This window comes from Leptonychotes weddellii, chromosome 10, assembly GCF_054177405.1.
Source record: "Leptonychotes weddellii isolate Sample4059 chromosome 10, ASM5417740v2, whole genome shotgun sequence".
NCBI classification, from domain to species: Eukaryota; Metazoa; Chordata; class Mammalia; order Carnivora; family Phocidae; genus Leptonychotes; species Leptonychotes weddellii.
Genome location: NC_138378.1, coordinates 43,461,135 through 43,481,461, shown reverse-complemented (window position 1 = coordinate 43,481,461; position 20,327 = coordinate 43,461,135). Strand labels below are relative to the sequence as shown.

The window sequence follows — 20,327 nt, the reverse complement described above, 5'->3', positions numbered from 1 at the left end:
GGGGGGAGAGGAAGAGGGACTATAATCTTGCAGTGTGGACAAAGCAGGGTGTTCCACTTGTTCCTGGGTGAATTTTGGTCTGTGTGTCAGAAGGCACTACATTCCAAAATTGCAAGGGAATTAAAACTTAAATATTTATAAAGATAAAATTGAATAGAGTGAAAAAAGGACTAAAATGAAGCATATAACTATAAAAAAAATGTAGATGTGAAAAAATACAAGTTAGAAAGCGACTGTTGTTGATATAACAAAGATCTTAGTTGAAATGAGAAAAAGGTAAAAAGGAAAAAAAAAAGCATAAGAAAAAGAAAAAAAGGAAGAATTTTTTCTGAAAAATAAATGAGTCATGAGGCAGCACCTGGAGCTCAATATACTATTTTCCCCAGAGTTGGGATTTTACAGTCTTATGGGATCCCTAGGGTTGTTGTCGTCCTGTTCTTCTACACTGTCTTCTGGGGGAGGGGCATGCCACACAGTTTCTCAGGTAACCCTGCCTGGATGCAGTTGCCCCACCCCTGTCAGGGGATGGGGCTCAGTGGAAACTGGTACTCTGTGTGGCTTTTGTTCCCTGGGGACTTTCTGTGCCTCTTCAGAGGATCAGAGCAGAAATGGCTGGGCCCAAACCTCTGGCCCAGAGCAGAAAGATTGCAGTCTGTACTCTTTAATAAGCCCTCCGGGACAAACAGTCTCCACTTCTGTATGTGCAAATGAAATCCGCAGCCTCCCATCCTGCGCCCCCACTGCAACTCTCAGAGGTAGTCCCAGGGGCCCGGGAGTGCCACTGCCTTTTGTGACTCTAAAACTGTGAGTGGCTGTGGGCTTGCACGCACACCTGAAGCTCGTGAATCATGTCTGTGTGCCACTCTAATGTCTGTTCTGGGCCGCTACCACCCTCTGAGTTTTTGCCCTGTCTGGCACAGGTTCCAGACTTTTTCGGGCTGCTCAGGAAAAGAGGAATTACTAACCGCCCGGCTCATGGTTTATGGTGATCGGAGCTGAGAGTCCCGTCCTGGGCTTGCTGACCATAACCTACTTCCTGGCTCCAATGCTCAGGCATTCTCCCGGTTCAGGCATCCGCATTCGCTTTGTGATTCCTCGGATCCTGAGAACACAATGCCTTACCTAGAATTCTGCCTTTTCATTTCCAGATTCCCTTTCAGAGACGGATGTCTCTCACTACAGCAGACTTCTAAGGGTTCCGATTTCTAACACCTCTATTCTGGTGCTTTATCACTTTCCAGGAGCCAGCTTATGAAGGCTCCCTCCTTATGTTTATCTTCCAATATCTCCCTGCAGATTCACGACTCTGCACATCCTACCTTGCAAAAAGCAGTCACTTTGCTGCTTGTAGAGATCCAGATCTGTATTCTTACATCTCAGGCTGATTTTGTGGGTGTTCAAAATGGTTTGATAGACATCCAGCTAAATTCAGGGGACTAGTTGAAATGGGGTCCCCTAATCCTCCACCATCTTGCCTCCTTCCCCATTTGTATATATTCTTTTTTTTTCCCATTTGTGTATATTCTTAAGTGAAATGTCTACTCATTTCCCCCGTTATTTAATCAGATGGTTCATTTTCTTATTATTGAGTTTTAAGAGTTATTTGTGTATTTTGAGTAATAGTCCTTTATCAGACATGTCTTCTGCAAATATTTTCTCCCAGTCTGTGGGCTTGTCTTTTATTTCCCTTAATGGTGTGTTTCCTAGAGCAGAAGTTTTTTTTTTAATGATGAAGTCCAACTGATCAGTTATTTCTTTCATGAATCATGCCTTTGGCATTATATCTCCTTCATTTTTAAGGATGGTTTTTACTGGATATAGAATTCTTGGTTGACACCTTTTTTCTTTCACCACTTCAAATATGTCCTCTTGCTGCCTTCTGGTCCATGGTTTCTTATGAGGAGTTAGCTGTTAATCTTTTTGAGAATTGCTTGCTGCTTTCAAGATTCTCGCTTTCCAGTTTCTCCGTATCATTACTAGCACTTATCATTACATGTTTTTTTAATAATAGCCAGCCTAAATACTCTAAGTAGTATCTCATTGTGGTGTTGATCTGCATTTCTTTGATGGCTAAAGAGGTTGAGCATCTTTGGTCATTTGTGTCTCTTCTTTGGAAAAATATCTCTTCAGATCCTTTGCTTTTTAAATTGGGTTATTTGTGCTTTTATTATAGAGCTGTGAGAGTTCTTTTTGTATTCTAAACCCAATTCCCTTATCAGATACAGAATTTCCAAATGTTTTCCTTCTTTCTCTTCATTTTCTTGATAATGACTTTTGCCATAAAACAGGTTTTAATTTTGGTGAAGTCCAGTTTATCTGGGTTTTTTTGTTGTTGTTGTTGCTTGTGCTTTTGGTGTTCTGTCTAATCAAAGATATGACATTGCCTAATCAAAGGTCATTTACTCCTTTAGAAGAGTTATCCTGTGTTTTCTTTTAAGTGTTTATAGTTTTAGCCGTTACAATTTGGGTCTTGATTAATCCATTTTAAAGTAGTTTTTGTATATGATATATGATAGGTAGGGATTCCCCTTCAGTCTTTTGCGTGTGGCTATCCAGTTGTCCCAGTACCATATGTTGGAAATACTTGTCTTTTCCCATTGAATTGTTTTGGCTCCTTTGTTAAAATCAATTGACTGTGCTGGGGTGCCTGGGTGGCTCAGTCGTTAAGCGTCTGCCTTCAGCTCAGGTCATGGTCCCAGGGTCCTGGGATCGAGCCCCTCATTTGGGCTCCCTGCTCGGCGGGAAGCCTGCTTCTCCCTCTCCCACTCCCCCTGCTTGTGTTCCTGCTCTCGCTATCTCTCTCTCTCTCTCTGTCAAATAAATAAATAAATAAAATCTTTAAAAGAAAATCAATTGACTATAAATGGGAGGTTTTATTTCTTGCCTGTAAATACTTTTCCATTGGTTTGGTTGTCTGTTTGCCAGTACTATGCTGTCTTGGCTACTGTACCTTTATGGTAAGTTTTGAAATTGGGAAGTGTGAGTCCTCTAACTTTTTCATTCTTTTCTAAGATTGTTTTGGCTATTCTGGGTCCCTTTTATTTCCATATGAATTTTAAGATCAGCTTGTCAATTTCTTTAAAGGAGCCAGCTGAAATTTTGGTAGGAGTTGTGCTAAATCTGTAGACCAGTTTAGGGAGTATTGCCATTTAACAATGTTAAGAAATGGGATGTTGTGTTATTTTCCTAGGGCTGCTGTACAAATGACCACAAACTGTGTGGCTCAAAACAACACAAACTTATTCTCTTACAGTTATGGAAGCCAGAAGTCCAAAAGGTGTAGACAAAGTCACTCTCTTCAGATTCTAGGACCGCATCAGTCCGGTCTTTCACTCTGTGGTCACATTACCTCCTCCTCTTCTCTTTCAAAACTCCTCTTCCTGTCTCTAAGGACACATGTGATTGCATTAGGTCCCACCTGGATAATTCAGGATAAGTTCATTTGGGGTCTATAGCTATAGCCCTGGCACAAATATAAGTTTGTGTGGCTATAAAAAATCTTTAGAACTGGGAAGATATTGGTCAAAGGGTACAAAGTAGTTATGTAAGATAAGTAGGTCTGCAGATCTAACATATACCATGATGACTATAGCTGTAATAATACTGTTTTGAGTAGTAGAAATTTGCTAAGAGAGTAGGTTTCAGGTGCTAATGTCACACACAAAATGGTAATTCTGAGGAGAAGTTATGTTAAATCATCATGATATGTACTTTAATATATATATATGATTTTATGTATAATTTCCATTAAAAATAAAACATCTCTACATCTCTTGTCACGGAATAGGCATTTACTAGATTATGTATAGTTTATTTTGAAAGCTGTGGACAGCTACCTGGATTGTATAGGATTACAGGTGTGTGTGCAGCCCCAGGTACGTGTGTCTGTGTAGCAGCAGAGATGCCAGTGTTTATTCCATACGTACTATGTGCCAGACACTGGTCTCAGTACTTGACACATTAACCAGCTTAACAATAACTTTAATGTTCATAGTCTCCTAATGACATACTGAGGCACAGAGAGGTGAAGTAACTTGTTCAAGGTCACAGAGCTGGAAAATGCCCATAGTAAAACTGGAGACTCTGACACTAGAGTCTGCCATCACTGTGTGCCACAGTATCTTCTTTAGGAGACCCCAGAAAAATAGGGTTTTTTTGGACAGTTCTACAATTTGTTTTTGTTTTTTTAAGATATTTTTATTTGAGAGAGGGCATGAGTGGGGGAGGGGCAGGGAAGAGGGAGAAGCAGGCTCCCGCTGAGCAGGCTCCATCCCAGCACCCTGGGATCATGACCTGAGCTGAAGGCAGATGCTTAAGCGACTGAGCCAACCAGGGGCCCCTGGATAGTTCTAGAATTTGATATCCTTATAGTGTTTAGTGTATCTGCTTTGTAGGAAAAGCAAATATTATAATAATTGTCAATTAAATGAAGTACCCGCTTATTTTTACATTGTTAGGACTGGAAAATCCCTTTGATAGAAAAGATAGCTTCTCAAGCCTTATTGCTGAGATATTTAGGACCCATGTAGGCAAAGTAAATACATAGTATAAATTTTGAAAAATAATAAAAAGCCTTCCTTGAAAACAGTTAATGCTGAAATTAATCCTAAAAGCTCAGAACTGCCAAAGTAATGAAGGTTGATAAAAACCGGCAAGGCTATTTAAAGTGGCACTGAGGTCTGCTCCACTGGAAACCAAGGACAGACTTTAATATTTTATCAGGATTGTAACATCTTTCCAGATAAAGAATGAGCCCATCTAGAATGGCTGCTCTTGGTCCCATTCATTCTGGGAGAGCAGGTTTTTACAGAGGGCCTTGTTTGGAATTATTTCCCATTGCAATATAATCCTCTGGACCCTCAAAGATCAGCACACCTAGCTACTTCTGAGAGACCACCATTCTCTTCTCTATCTTCAATACTCAGTGAGTTTCTAGGTCACAGATTAAATTCCCTCATCTCTGCATCAATTAAATGCAAACCAACACCTTGCTCTTTTGGCCTCCAGAGGGCTGCGTTGTCCTGCAAAGTGCCGGCCAAGGGCATCTGTCCCAGGGCCAATATCCGGTTTGTTTGGGGGCAGGTTTTTCTTTCCGAGGTAAAAACAGCATTTCGTTTCACCTGTTAGCAAAGTTTATGCTTGTATTTTAAATTAAGCTTTATAGCTTTAGAATAATTGAGATTCTACTGATTCCAATTTCAAAAGAATAAAACCTTGGGAAACCAGGTGTTCTCATTATCTGGAATATTGTCCCCAGTTCTGTAGTCAGCTACTGAATGGGGCCAGGTTTTCAGGTGGTTTTGCTATGCAAACATTTTACACATATGTGGAATGCAAAAGAAGATTAATTCCATTTAGATGAAGAGGAAACTGAAGAGGCCCTTGAACCCTGGGGACTGTTTATTATTTATCACAACCACTCTGCTGTGAGGCCTGTACTTCGAAAGTGAGTAGGCCTGGGGGCCACCTGGGAGCAAGCAGGGCACCAGGGGTGGGCAGTCCTGGACAGATGGGTCCTGGTGGGACCATGGCAGAGCCTGCTTGAGCAGGCAGAGAAGGCTGTCCCCATGTTTCTTTCCTCCTTCCCAGGGGTCTGTGGAAGGATTACAGGGGAAGGGGTGTTCTGGCCCTGGCCTCACACAGAGGTCTTGGGAAGTGTGAACGGAAGATTCCAATAGCTAATGTGCTGTAGGGCCCCTGCTGGGCAGGGGCGGGGTTAAGGCTGCTTCTCACCTCCTGTACCTAAATCACCTCCTGTAATTTAGGTTGATGGCTCAGGGAGGAGGGACGGGCTGAGGAAAAGACAGTTTTTCAGTGAGGCATTTCTAGAAATAAGATTTGAGCAGCATATAAACTGGGAACCTGGGAACCTTTGTGTGGGAACAGTAATTTTAGTGCTGTTAGTGGTGGTATTACAACAAACACTAAGGATAAGTCGCTGTTTCTGTGTATCTAGCACCTGGCATGTTCTATAACTGTCCCCTTAGCAGCCCAGCAAAGGATAGGGTGGGAAGGGAAAGTACCCAGCAAGAGTGGAGCTCTGTTATATGGAGGCTGTGGAAGGCTGCTCTGGGCCACAAACAGGGCTGAGCATCCTGAGATAGCTACATCTGTCCTTCTGTGGCTGTCCCTTCCTCCACCTCCCTCACTCACCCCCCACAGTCCAGGGCTGTTACGCAGACGGCACCTCCACCTTGAGGCTTCCCTGTCACCCCTGCCTGACTGCCACATCGACATGCGGCCGGGGCATGTTACATTCCCATTCTTGTGCCAAGCTTGGCTTTAGAGAGAGGTTAGTGTTTTCTTGGTTTGTACTTACTTACTTTTTAATGGACTTAATCCTTAGTTATTTCCAGATGCTCCATCAGCTCTGTCAGAAACCTATCCATTTGTTGTTTTCCAGCTGGTCACACACACGCAAGCCCCTGGGTTCCTCCTGTTATTGGTTTTGTGTGGGTTGCCCTCTGGCCCTGCCCCAGGGCTGCCCTCACAGGATAGTCTCTATCACTTGCGTAGGAGCCAGATCAGAGATCCTGCCTCTTCCTTTCTCTCAGTTATCCCTCATTTTGCTGAAGTTCATGTTGGTAGCTTCCAGAAGAGGTTGAAAGTGATGTTGTCTTGGGATGTCAGGGCCTGATTTCATGAGAGCTTTTGGTCGCCAGCAGTACAGGCTGGTTCTGCCCGGGGCTGTGAGTGTGGGAGTGCTTGCTCTTCTCTGGATGCTTTGAGGACTTGTTGGTTGGTTTGTTTGTTCAGAAATTTCATGAGGATTTACTTAGGTGGCCTCAACTTGTACTTTATTGCTTTGAAAATAAAATATGGAGAAAAGAAAAGGATTAACTTAGGTGTGGGGTTTTTTATTTGTTGTCCTACATGGTGGGACTTAGCCGTCTGTCTACTTGGAAAGGTCTTATATTATTCCAGTAATTCCCCTTCTCTTCAACTGGTTCCCTTTCCTGGACTTTTAGACGATGCCTGGAGCTTTGGGATCGATATTTGCTGCTGTTGTTAAGGAAAGAGAAAATCTAGATAAAAGTGCTGTAGAACAGAGCCAGGCAATTTGAGAAAGTAAGCCACCAAATTTTGAATTATTTTTCTTTGTAAAAACTTTTTCTTATTTTTAATTTTAATTGTAAAAAATATATAATATAAAATTTACCCACTTAATCATTTTTAAATGTACAGTTCAGTAGTGTGTTAACTATATTCATGTTGTCGTGTTAACGGATTTGGAGAACTTCTTGTGACTCCAAACTCTGTACCTGCAGAGCAGCTCTTCCCCTCTTGCCCCCACCAGCCCCTGGCAACCACCACTCTACTCTCTGTCTCTGTAATTTGACTAAGTGTGTATGTAAGTGGAATCACACAGTATTTGTCCTTTTGTGACTGGCGTAGTTCGTTCAATACGATATCCTCAGGGTGCAGCCATGTTGTAGCCTGTGACAGGGTTTCTTTCTTTTTAAGGCTGAGTAATGTTCCATTGTGTGGCTATACCAGTTTCTGTGCTCCTTTGTCCATGGACATCTGGGCTCTTCTGCCTCTTGGCTGTTGTGGATAATGCTGCAGTGAACATGGGTGTGCACCTATCGCTGAGATGTTGCTTTCAATTCCTTTGGATATATACCCAGAAGTGGAATTGCTGGATCATATGGTTTCTATTTTTAGAGTTTTGAGGACCCTTCATACAGCTTTCCGTAGTGGCGGCACCATTTTACATGCTCACCAACAGTGCTGTGTACTGTTCCAGTTTCCCCACGTCCTCACCAACGCAAACTTGTTTTCTGTTTTGTTTTTTATAGTGGCCATCCTAATAGGTGTGACATAGCATGTCATCGTGGTTTTTATTTGCATTTCTCTAATGATGAGAGATGTTGAGGCTTTTCCTGTGGTTGGCCATTTGTCGGCCATTTGTCAGCCATTTGTATATCTTTGGAGAAATATCTCTTCAAGACCATTGCCCATTTTTAAATGGGGCCCATTTTTAAATGGGGTTACTTGTTGCACAAATGCAACACTATTTATAGAAGAGACAGTCTTTTCCTTGTCATATGGTCTCATCTCCTTACTGTTTATTTATTTAAAATTTTATTTATTTATTTATTTGAGAGAGAGACAGAGATAGAGAGAGCACAAGTGGGGAGGAGAGGGAGAAGCAGGCTCCCCACTGAGCAGGGATCCCAGGACCCTGAGATCACGACCTGAGCCAAAAAGCAGACGCTTAACTGACTGAGCCACCCAGGTGCCCCTCCTTACTGTTTAGATGTGCTTTATGGAAGATTTCCTTCTGTATCTTCCAGTCTTGCCATTGGATTTTTTATTACAGCTATAATATGTCAGTGTCCCAGAAACCTCCGTTGGTATCCTAATCATTCCTTTGCCTAGCAGTCTCTCTTTTTTGATAACTTTAAATGATTCTCCTTTATCTCCTTCTGGATATTAGTTTCTCTTTGTGTGTATATGGGGGGGGCAGGTCTTGTGCATGTCTTGGGTCTCCCCTCCTGTAAGCACCACCTCCCAAATCACTACCTCCAGATTCCAGCAAATGAGGGGTGTGTGTGAACATCAGAATTTTGAGGCCCCCATTCAGGTTTCTCCACTACTCCTGTAATTCTGTGGTCTTGTCACTCAAGCCCTTTCCTGAGACTCCTGAATGCACAGGAAGCCATGGCACTCTGCATGACTCTGCACTAGTAGGCTAGACCTGTGCCCGGGCCATGCTTTCCAGGTGAAGGTGGCTTTGTAGTTCTTCCAAGCCTTCCTGGCCAGGGTTGCCTACTGGTTCACCACTGAGGTTTGTTATGTGGTATTGCAGAAGCTACAGGAAGACCCCTCCCACATCCTGGGATGGGAGGAGGGTAGATTCCATCAGGTGTGCATGAATAGAGGCAGTGCCTCCTTTTTCCCTTTGTTTTGAAAACAGGGCTGGACATTATCTTGGGTGGGGGTTAAGAAATATCTTAGCAGATTGTGACTGAAAGATCTTTTTTGCCCTACTTGTAGAGCTGCTGTGCCTGAATCACATCATTTGCCTATACCTGTCTGGCTGGTAGATGAAGCACCTGCTTTCTTGGGACAGTGGCTCAGATTCACAGGGATGAGGGAAGGAGAGGAAAGGAGTGTTTCTGAATGGCCGGGAACTCAACTGTGTATTGAGTAGAATGAAGTGTAACCCAGGTGACATTGACTTGAATGTATGGGCCCCTCCCCTGTGTCAATCCTTTCATGGAGGCATACAGACAGACCAGTAAGTTCTCTCAACAGGGGGGCTGGCTTGTCATTGCTCCTGGGAGGACCCCTCTGGAGCCCTTTACCCTTAAGCCCCCACACCTGAGTTCTGCCCAAATCTGGAATCCTGGGGCAGGAGATCAGACGGGAAGTCCACAGGTTTGGCAAATCCAGTGTGATGAGGGTTTGCTGGGCCTTGATTTTCCTGATATCTCCTCTGTGATAGTCCAGGTATTGGGAAGAATCTTAAGTTTACTTGACCTCCTGGGGAATGTCCCCATCACTTGGGTGAGTGCTCTAGAGTGTGCTCCCTACTCTTCCCCTACTTTGCATACCCCAGCCTAGATCTGACCTGTACTGGAGGAGTCTAGGATGTGGCAGCCCTGAGACTAAGTGGACCCATAATGCTGGTGACCTCCCCTTTGAAATAGCTAAATTGCAGCATTATGTATTGCTCTTGCTTAAATGGGCTCATTATAGAATGTTTAGCATAAAAGTGCAAACCCAAAACAATTCTGGCATTTGAGATTTGGTAGGGTGCACAACAGACCTGTGCTGAGGTCGGCTCTGGGAATGAGGAGGCGCTGCTGGAGCCTTCTTGAGTGCCTGTCTGTCTTGTGGCCCAGAGGGCAGGTGGGGTGTAGAGCTTGGGAGGACTGTGCCAGTGACTCCCTCCTGGTCTTGGGTCACTGGATGGCAACCTGGTGGCCTACGGATTGGGCCTGTTTCCCATTTACATTTTCTTGATTTTCCTCTGACCCCCTAAGGCCCTGCTTTGCACTCACTGACCGTAACTATTATTGATGTGTTTCCCCTTGGAAGACCTGTGACCTCTCAGAAAGGTTCTCTAGAGACTGTTTCATAACCTGGCATGTGGGGGAGACCCTAAAGCCTGCTGGGCGCTCTGCACCTGCCTCGCTGCAGACAGAGGTGGCTGGTGGTTCTCTTTACCTGAAATGTGCTTCTGGAATTCAGCCTTCTATGAGGGGTTGGTCCCTGTTTTCAGAACCTGAATCTGTTAGTGTTTTACCGAGGGCAGGTTTTCTTTGCAGTCTCACCCCATAGACTCATTGTGAGTACACTGGGTGTTCTGCTGTGAGCCGACAAAGATGGGGGCCTGGGGGGGATGCTGTATGAGATGCCTTGGGAACAGGGGCTGTTCAAAGAGTTCATGCCGCTCTCCCCCAAACCAGCGCCCTACTGGCCCACTGATTCTGTGGTCTTTTTAGTCATATAGAAGCTCCTCCTGTTCTGTGGAAATCCCCACCCAGCCTCAAAAATGTGCATCTGTGCTCCAAGAGTAAATGAGGTAGAAGCAGCCTGGGCCTCCAGAGATGGCCCCAGACTTGGTGGGGCCTGGAGACATTGAAGATGAGCTGCAAACACAGCTCTTGTGGGTGATGAGGAGGGAGCTGCCACCCTTCTTTTTAAGTCTTGTTGCCTCTCTTATTTTTTTCTTTGTGCCACTCCTTGTTTCAGCAACACTTTGAGATGTGGTGGGCAGTAGACCCCCATCTCACCAGGGGACTCGCCACCACTGGACCCTCCACACACAGCCTACACCTCCATGGGCAGCCAGGGCGCCTCTGGCCCCAGTTTGAGACTTTCTTCCTTCTTCTGTGTAGAAAGGGAAAGCTGCAGCTCAACAGGAACTTAAATTCCTGTGGTGGAGGGAGAGCCCGGCCACCCAGAGTGGTGTGGATTCAAGACTTGCCTATGGCTGGGAGAGGAAGACATTTCTTCTCTTCTTGCTCTGCCCTTGGGAAAACAGCCAAGCCTGCCTTCTCCAGGGACACTCCTGCACCACCCAGGGCATGCTTCACAGAGCATGGCTGGGTTTAGCCCCTTCAGGACTCACGAAGAGGCCTCATGGGGTGTTTGCTGAGGAAGGTTTTGTAAGAGAAAACCCTGGAGATACCCCGTGTCTCTAAAACAGTCCTTAGGTAAGCTGTGTTACATCTCCACACACAAGAGCGCAAGAGCATATAGTCATTTTTTTAAATGAAGAAGGCATGGAATGATCTCTCAGATGTGGTGTATTTTTTAAATGTTGTAAAATAATATGTATGGTGTTCCACTTACATAAAAACATGCATATCTGTGTGTGTTATGTATGTACACACGTCGGTGCATCTGTCCACCTTATAGACTTGGGAATAATTTCAAACCTACACTCCAAGCAGGGTTTACCTCTGGGAGTGGGGTTAGGCTCTTGTTTTGCTTTGATTTTTTTGTTTTTGTTTTACTTTATATACTTTTAATTGCTTGAATTGGTTACAACTAAACGTAAAATAGAAGAAATGGAGGATTTGTTCATGATTTGCAGAGGTGGTGGGGGAGGGGGGCATTGTTCATAAGCAGGGCAACGGGGAGAGCTTGGGGTAGGGGAGCATCAGCATCGGGGATGTGTGGGTGTGGTAGGTTGTGCGTTCGGGGTCCCCTAGACACTCCTCACCCTCCTCACCCCAGTTCCTCTACCTCTTTCACATACTGAATTTTGCCACTTGTCTTTCTTACTGTTATGTTCTCCTGTCCATTTACTTGTGGCTTATCAGAAATTAGCTTTGGCAAATACCAGTACTTGAGTGCAGCTCACCACAGCTGGCTGTTGTCTACAAAAGGATGCGGCTCCCAGCTCGGGTTGGGGACTCACCTTGGATGAGAAGCTTGACAGAGGTTGGGTTAGGAAGGTTATTTCATTTTCTGATTTATCCTTGATGTTTTTACATGTGTATCTGTGTTTCTTGATGTTGTCTCTGTCATCATTTCAAAGCAGTCTGGGGTGGGGGCAGGTTCCCAGCTCCACCTCTCCTTGCCCTTTCTCCGCTTCCCCACACTCCTGCCGAAGTGCACGCATAATTTGATGAGTGGATAGGGCAGGCTTGTTATCCTTTTACTCCTACATCCAACCTGAGGCCATGAGCTTATATACTCATCCTCAGAGTGGATGCTGGCAGTGTTTACACCTGATCAGCAGGTGTTCAATCAGGAGCTCAGGGGAGGCAGTTCACCTTATAAGACCACTGTGAAACATCACAATGAAGATTCTATTCAGTCAGTTTTTTTACTGTCATCGATTCTGTTGTTTTCCTGAGTAAGATGATACTCTGGGGTTGGGGGGTTGATGTGAACAGATTCCAATCCCTCATACAGTTTTTGTGCTGATGCAGACCTCCCTACCCATGTGGGTGAGGGTGGTCCAATACTGTCAACGTTAAAAATTATATCTTTGGGGCACCTGGGTGGCTCAACGGGTTAAGGGTCTGACTGTTGATTTTGGCTCAGGTCATGATCTCAGGGTCGTGAGATCAAGCCCCCATCAGGCTCCGCACTGGGTGTGGAGCCTGCTCAGGATTCTCTCTCTCCCTCTCCCTCTGCATCCCCCCCACCATGTGCGCGCTCTCTCTCTCCCTCTCTCTCTCTCGAAGAATTACATCTTTAATTGGCATTTACTCTGCTGTCTCTTATTAGTAAGAGATGTTGCTTTACTGTTTCATGCTTACGAATTATTTGATTATTAATGAGCTTGATCTGTTTTCCATGTTTGTTTACTTATCATATTTCCTCTTTTCAGAATTGTCCTTGATCTGTGTTGACACACATGAAATCGCCATTGTTATTGGTCAGAATGGTCTAGTATTGACAATTTCATGTGGTTCATCCTCATACCTTTAGGATTTCAGTGTTTTTTCATGATTTAGCAACATTTTTCTAGTTATGAAGTGTTTCACTTTCTATAAAAATTTTTTAGAAATATAAAAATATAGAAAATGGAAATGTGTAATACCACAAAATCATCTCTTACCATTTTGATGTAGTTTTTTCCTCCTTCCTTCCTTCCTTCCCTTCATCCCTCCCCCCTTCCTTCCTTCCTTTCCTTCTTTCTTTCTGTCTTGTCCTTTCTTTCTTCTTCCTTTCTTAATTTCTCCCACATAATTGCAAAAGTCTCCTGATAGAACTGTTCTAGGCATAAGTGAATTATTATAATGTGAACTGACTAGTATGTATACTAGCTATTATTATAAAGATTTTATCCCGGCTTGATATTTTATCAACTGCACTTCTTCAAAAATGTGTTTTTTTAAGCCTGTTGAATCTTCTGCCATATAATTATGCTGTAACTAGCAAGCTCTTTTCTTTCATTGGACATTTAATTTTCTTTTATGTCTTTGTAGCTCTTTCCTGAAGCATAGGAATTTCTTTTTTTTTTTTTTAAGATTTTATTTATTTATTTGAGAGAGAGAGTGAGAGAGAGAGCCCAAGAGGGGGTAGGGTCAGAGGGAGAAGCAGACTCCCTGCTGAGCAGGGAGCCCGATGTGGGACTCAATCCCAGGACTCCAGGATCATGACCTGAGCCAAAGGCAGTCGCTTAACCAGCTGAGTCACCCAGGCATCCAGCATTGGAATTTCTGTAAGGAATTTGGTGTACGTAAAATACGTAGGTCAGATAATACAATTATTTAAAAATTTCTTGGTAAATGTGACAAGTCTAGAATGTCTGGAAGACATGTGAGAGCCCCCTTCTTATGATAGCCTCAGCTAGCTTTGGGGTGTTTTTATTCTAGATAATTTGACCATGACAAATAGTATATTTATTTTCATTTGGACATTTTTAGATGGTTATTAGCCATATATTTTTCTTCTTTTGTGATTAATCAGCATCCTCTGTATATTTTATTGGAGTTTCCATTTTTTATTATAAGTACTTTTATTTGGTAAAATAATATTTGGAACTAAATACTAATAAGGGAAAAAATACCATACTTGTATATGTATAGAGAAAAATTAGAATGTATATTTGCCAAAATACTCATAATGATTTTTTTAGGTGGTGAAATTTTGGATGATTTTAGTTCTCTATTATATATTTACCTCTTTTTTCTGATTATTCTGTAATAGATAATTTTTTTATTTTTTAAAAGAGATTTATTTATTTATTTATTTAAAAAAGAGAGAGAGAGAGGGCAGGTGGAGGGGCAGAGGACAGGCAGATTCTCCACTGAGCAGGGAGCCTACCATGGGGCTCTATCCCAGGACCCTGAGATCATGACCTGAGGTGAAATCAAGAGTTGAACGCTTAACCGACTGAGCCACTCAGGCGCCCCTATAATAGATATTTTTCTTACAGAACAAAGAAATTCTGGCTTTTGTGAACAAGGACTGGCTCCCTGATCACTTGCTTCTGGCCTCTCGTACAAAGGTCCCACATAAACCTGAGCGTGCCCTGGATGCCTTTTCCCACGTGCCCAGCCCCTGCCCGGTGCCTGGGCCACCTTGCCAGGGGTCATCAGAGCGGTGGAAGAACATGTGAGGTGTGGCAATAAAAGTGTACTCTTGTTTTTCTTTTTTTCCCCTGGCATGTCCAGCTTGCTATGGGATGGAAGAAGAAGAAGAGAACCACTATGTTTCACAGCTCAGGGAAGTCTACAGCAGCTGTGACACCACAGGGACAGGCTTTCTGGACCGGGAGGGACTGACCCAGCTCTGCCTCAAGCTTCAGTTGGAAAAGCAGCTGCCCATCCTTCTGCAAACACTTCTTGGAAATGACCACTTTGCCAGGGTGGGTATTTCACTTCATTCTTTTTTTTTTTTTTTTAAAGATTTTATTTATTTATTTGAGAGAGAGAGTGAGAGAGAGCACATGTGAGGGGGGAGGGGCAGAGGGAGAAGCAGACTCCCTGCCGAGCAGGGAGCCCGATGCGGGACTCGATCCTGGGACTCCAGGATCATGACCTGAGCCAAAGGCAGTCGCTTAACCAACTGACCCACCCAGGCGCCCTTGACTTCATTCTTATAAAGAAAAGCACAGAGTACTGTAGTTAGCTGCAGGCATTTGAGAAATATTAGCGGACTAAGGACACATGCCAGAGGAGAGTTACTAGGGAACTGGAACACTGCTTTTCCTTCTGGGGACCGCCTATATTGAAGCAAGAGTTTCCTTCAGATTACTCTTTTTTTGAAAGCATAGTAACTTCCAGAAGTTTGGTTTGGTTTGTTTTTTCCAGAAAGATGTTTGAGAGATTTGTCGAGGGTGGGGTGGAGGGTTGGTTTGGGTGGATGGTAGGTGGTTCACAAAAACACAAGGGTCTGTGGGCAGCTGACACACTGAGAGACAGGCAACTTCCAAGTATCTTGAAGGCGGATTGTCTAGTAAAATTACACAGCTTTAAATTCATTCTAGCAGCTGGACAAAGCAACTGCACACCACTGTTGCAGGAACAAAGGATACCTATGTTCAGAGGTGTCCTCTGATTTTATCTAGGCCAGATAGAAAGTACTCTATCTCTGCTCCTTTTCACTAGGAAATTGAAGGTCATCGAGAATGGTGATCTAGAACCTAGACCACAACTTGCTTTCCTGACAGAAACACTGAAAAGCACCTCCCACCTTGTCCCTACTTCTTAAATGTGTCTAGATGTTAACTTGTATGATAAAAACAGTGCTGGCCATCTTAACTTTGAAGGAAGAGCTTTTTTTTCCTCCCCCCTACAGAAATCAATAAAACTATTTTTATTTCAAATGAGAAAAAAAATCCAGCCTGAAGATTTTCCTGAATTGGCTTTTGGACAAAAAGAAATGAAAAACAAGAAGAAAACCCTCACTGCTGACACAGGGAGAAAGTCCTGATGAAATGTACCTCTTGTTACTTCCCAAAGCATCAACTGCCCTGTGTTCCCAATGCCTATCAGTAGGATACTGTTAGTCCCTCTTACAGAGCTCTGCCTCAATTAATCTGACCACACCCATTCTGTTTCTTTTTATTCTATGCCTGCCTCTTGGTTTTTTGTGTGTTTTTTTTTATGGACTTAAGAATCAGGTGTATTTTTTAAAATATATTTTTTAAGATTTTATTTATTTATTTGAGAGAGAGTGAGAGCTAGAGAGAGAAAGAGAGCACAGACAGAGGGAGAGGGAGAGAAGCAGACTCCTCACTGAGCAGGGAGCCTGATGCAGGACTCCATCCCAGGACCCCGGGATCATGACCTGAGCCGAAGGCAGACACTTAACTGACTGAGGCACCCAGGCACCCCAGGTGTATTTTTTTTTTTTTTGAAAGATTTATTTATTTATTTGAGAGGGGAGGGGCAGAGGGAGAGGGAAAGAGAGTCAAGCAGACTCTGTGCTCAGCACAGAGCTGATGCAGGGTTTGATTTCATGCCCCTGAGATCAGGATCTGAGCTGAAACCAAGAGTTGGCCACTTAACTGACTGTAGCACCCAGGAGCCCCAAATCAGGGGTATTTTTAATAATGTTCTAGTGCCTCTTTTTTTTTTTTTTTTAAGATTTAGTTTTTTATTTGAGGAAAAGAGAGCACGATTTGAGGGGAAGAGCAGAGGGAGAGGGACAGACAGACCGCATGCCAAGCATAGACTCCCAACACAGGGACCCTGAGATCATGACCTGAGCTGAAATCAAGAGTTGGACAGCCAACTCACTGAGCCACCCAGGTGCCCCGATAATGTTCTCGCCCCTCTTGATATCACCTAGAATTGTATTTGGGACCCAGAGGAGCAAAAAGCACATTTATGAAAATCAACACTCTGGTTATTCAGTATAAACAGATGATCTGGTTTTCTTAATCATTTTTGACAGTTGAGAAAATTCAAAACCAGAAGAATAACTTTTGGGTTCACATTCAGATGGCAGGTTCTGCTGATTGAACAAATCATATCATTCCTGAGCCTTGCCCCACTTTATGTTTTTTATGTGCAGAAGTGGTATAACATTTATGTATTTATTTTTTATTAACATATAATGTATTATTTGTTTCAGGGGTACAGATCTGTGATTCATTGGTCTTACACAATACACAGAGCTCACCACAACACATACCCTCCCCAATGTCCATCACCCAGCCACCCCATCCCCCCCCTCCCCTCCAGCAACCGTAGTATAACTTTTAGAAACATCAAATTGGAGCACCTGGGTGGCTCAGTTGGTTGAGCATCTGCCTTTGGCTCAGGTCATGATCCCAGGGTCCTGGGATTGAGCCCTCCTTGGGCTCCCTGCTCAGCAGGAGTCTGCCTCTCCCCCCAGCTTGTGCTCTCTCTCTCTCAAATAAATAAATAAAATCTTTTAAAAAAAATAGAAACATCAAATTATGATAGAAAAAAAGGTTAATATTGGAACTTCAGTAAAGAGAAAAATCAACTTGGGTTTGAGATTTCTGGCCTCCCCCACATCACATGTATCCCAAAAAACAGTTCCTCTGAGTTGTAATCCTTCTGGGAGCCTGGAAGTTTCTCCACACTTTTATGGGGAGGTATGTTAGAAGGAGAGACAGACACTCATAAGCAATGACAGGAGCCTGACCTTTTCTGATTAACAATGGCTTGTGGCAAAGCTCTGCACATGTTCATCCATCTTTCTGTCTATCCCAGCTCCATTCTCTTACAGCCATGATTTATGTTTCCAAAAAACAAGTCAGGTATTGGGTAAATTAAGAAATAGCTCTGCTTCCATTAGTGCTCTTGAGTCTGACCTGAAGTTGTCCCTCTTTCCCTCTCTGTAACATTTCAAGAGCAGTGCCCACAGCAGCTGATGCCTCTAGGGGCCTGCTTTTGTCTCCCTCCACCCCATACTTTTACACTACCTCCTCTGTGATGGGGATCGTGGTGGATTATTTTTGCTTTCAGAGTTTTTACTGCTCCTTTGCTTCATCCCGTAGACAGGGCATCGCTCACACAGCCAGCATATAGGTGAAACATTCTGTAGATGTTTTAGGGGAACCTGGTGTCAAGCCAGAAATATCCAGATAGTTGTTATCATTTTCTACAACGGAAACCAAATGGTGGAGATTTCAGGAGTCTTCAGAGAAAATCAAGAGAAATCCTTTATCCAGGAGAATTGATTGGATTTTCAGTTCAAATATCACACATCGTTTCCTTGTAGTAACTAACATATGTGACATCATGTAAATGTTAGTCATTGATACTTCAATCCAGTTAAAAAATGAAGAACAATATTATAAACAATATTAATTTGAATTAGCAAGGTAATGTTTTAATGTGTTGAGGGCATGCTCATTTTTAATTCCTATTTCCTGTTAAAGAAACATTATCAAGGTCTGGTTTCAAGCCAGAAATTAATGTGGCCTAAGATTCCTGTGGAGTGTGGGAAATTTCCATGTGCATTTTATGTATGTTCTCTTGTTTCTTTATCAGTGGCAAGGATCTTAGCTTTAGTATTTTAAATTTGGTCAGAAAGAGAATTTTACTCTCAAAAAATAATTATTTCTTAAATTGAAATATAGTTGACATACAATGTTAACAGTAGTTTTAGGTATACAACATAGTGGTTAGACAAGTGTATATGTTATGCTGTGCTCACCACAGGTGTAACTGCCATCTGTCACCATACTTTACTACAATATCGTCGATTATATTCTCTATGCTGTGCCTTTTATCCTCATGACTTATTCATTCCATAACTGGAAGCCTATATCTCCCACTCCCCTTCAACATTTTGTCCATCCCCCTACTACCTCCTCTTTGGCAACCATCAATTTGTCCTCTGTATTTTGGGGCTGTTTTTGCTTTTTATTTGTTTATTCATTTATTTTTTAGATTCTATTTTTTAGATGACCATGAGTGAAATCCTATGGCATTTGTCTTTCTGTGACTTATTTTAGCATAATACCCTCTGTGTCCATCCATGTTATCACAGATGACAAGATCTCATCCTTTCTTATGACCGAGCAGTATTCCTTTGTATACATATACCACATCTTCCTTATCCATTCATCTCTTGACAGGCACTTGGGCTGCTTCTGTATCTTTGCTATTGTAAATAATGCTTCAATAAACATAGGGGTGCATATACTTGAAAAAATAATTCTTAACGTAGTGTTACTGAAAATAATTTTAAAGTTGAAAATGATTGTCAAAGGGTCTAGCCTCTATTTGTGATGAGTGAGTCTGAGATTATACAGAGATGATGGTATGTCCTTTTTGGTGAAGCACCTGAGTATTATGAGTTTGTTCGTCCCCCTTTCTTGAGCTATAAAGGAAGAAAACACAGAAACACAAGCACAGTCAGAACAGTATCAGATAGGGGCGCCTGGGTGGCTCAGTTGGTTAAGCCTCTGCCTTTGGCTCAGGTCATGACCCCAGGGCCCTGGGATTGAGCCCCACGGCAGGCTCCCTGCTCAGTAGGGGGTCTGCTTCTCCCTCTCCCTCTTCTCCTGCCCCTTCCCCCACTCATGCTCTCTCTCACTATCTCTGTCTCTCTCGCTCTCAAATAAATAAAATCTTTTAAGAAAAAAAAAAGAATAGTATCAGATAAAATGTCAACACACTTGGCCATCAGATCCCACTACTGTTTGATGGTTGGAAGAAAGTCAGCTGGTAAGTATTACCAAGGACACAAAAGAAATCAGAGATTAAATCAAGCGAAATTGTCATTTCCTTTTGCTTCCATGTATTCAACAAGTATTTTTTAGAAGGGATTTCATTTATTTATTTGTCAGAGAGAGAGAGCACTAGCAGGGGGAGTGGCAGGCAGAGGGAGAAGCAGGCTCCCCGCCAAGCAGGGAGCCCCATGCGGGGCTCGGTTCCAGGACCCCAGGATCATGACCTGAGCCGAAAGCAGACACTCAACTGACTGAGCCACTCAGGCGTCCTTTCAACAAGTATTTTTGAGCACTTAGTATGTGCTCTGCAATATGCAGAAGCTAGGATGTGATCATCAAAGAAATATAATGTCTATCTTCATATGAAATGAAATCTATGCAAGATATTCATTCTAGTATTGATTCAAATAGCAAAAGATTGGAAACAGCCTTTTAAATATGAGATTGGTTAAATAAATTCTGATAGATCCATCTGATGAAATTTATGCAGTCCTAAAAAAGTATGAACAGGCTTCAGACATTCTGGTAGTGGCAGGTTAGCAAACACAGGCCAATGTTCCAGGGAGGGCTACTAAAAAAGCTGAACAAAATCATAAAATCAAAGATCTTGAAAATGGTAAAGAGCAAATAAGTCAGTGAAGAATTACCAGCCTAAAAATCTGTAAGTCACACACTGAGAGAGGTTCAGCCCAGCACACAAACCCCATTAGTGCTGAGAAACTGTGAAATTGATGTGGTCTTTGGGACCTCA

The 20,327-nt window shown here is 43.0% G+C and overlaps 1 protein-coding gene across 4 annotated transcripts in view; it reads left to right on the top strand.

Moving 5' to 3' along the window:
* The window catches only part of NINL (ninein like), a 132,178-nt gene that overhangs the window by 31,810 nt on the left and 80,041 nt on the right, over positions 1-20,327 (top strand). For all 4 annotated transcript variants that reach the window (XM_081833289.1, XM_081833288.1, XM_081833287.1 and 1 more), the window contains exon 2: positions 14,592-14,785. In XM_081833289.1, coding sequence (XP_081689415.1) covers positions 14,603-14,785 — 183 coding nt within the window. In that variant the 5' untranslated portion in view covers positions 14,592-14,602. The remainder of the gene's footprint in view (positions 1-14,591; positions 14,786-20,327) is intronic.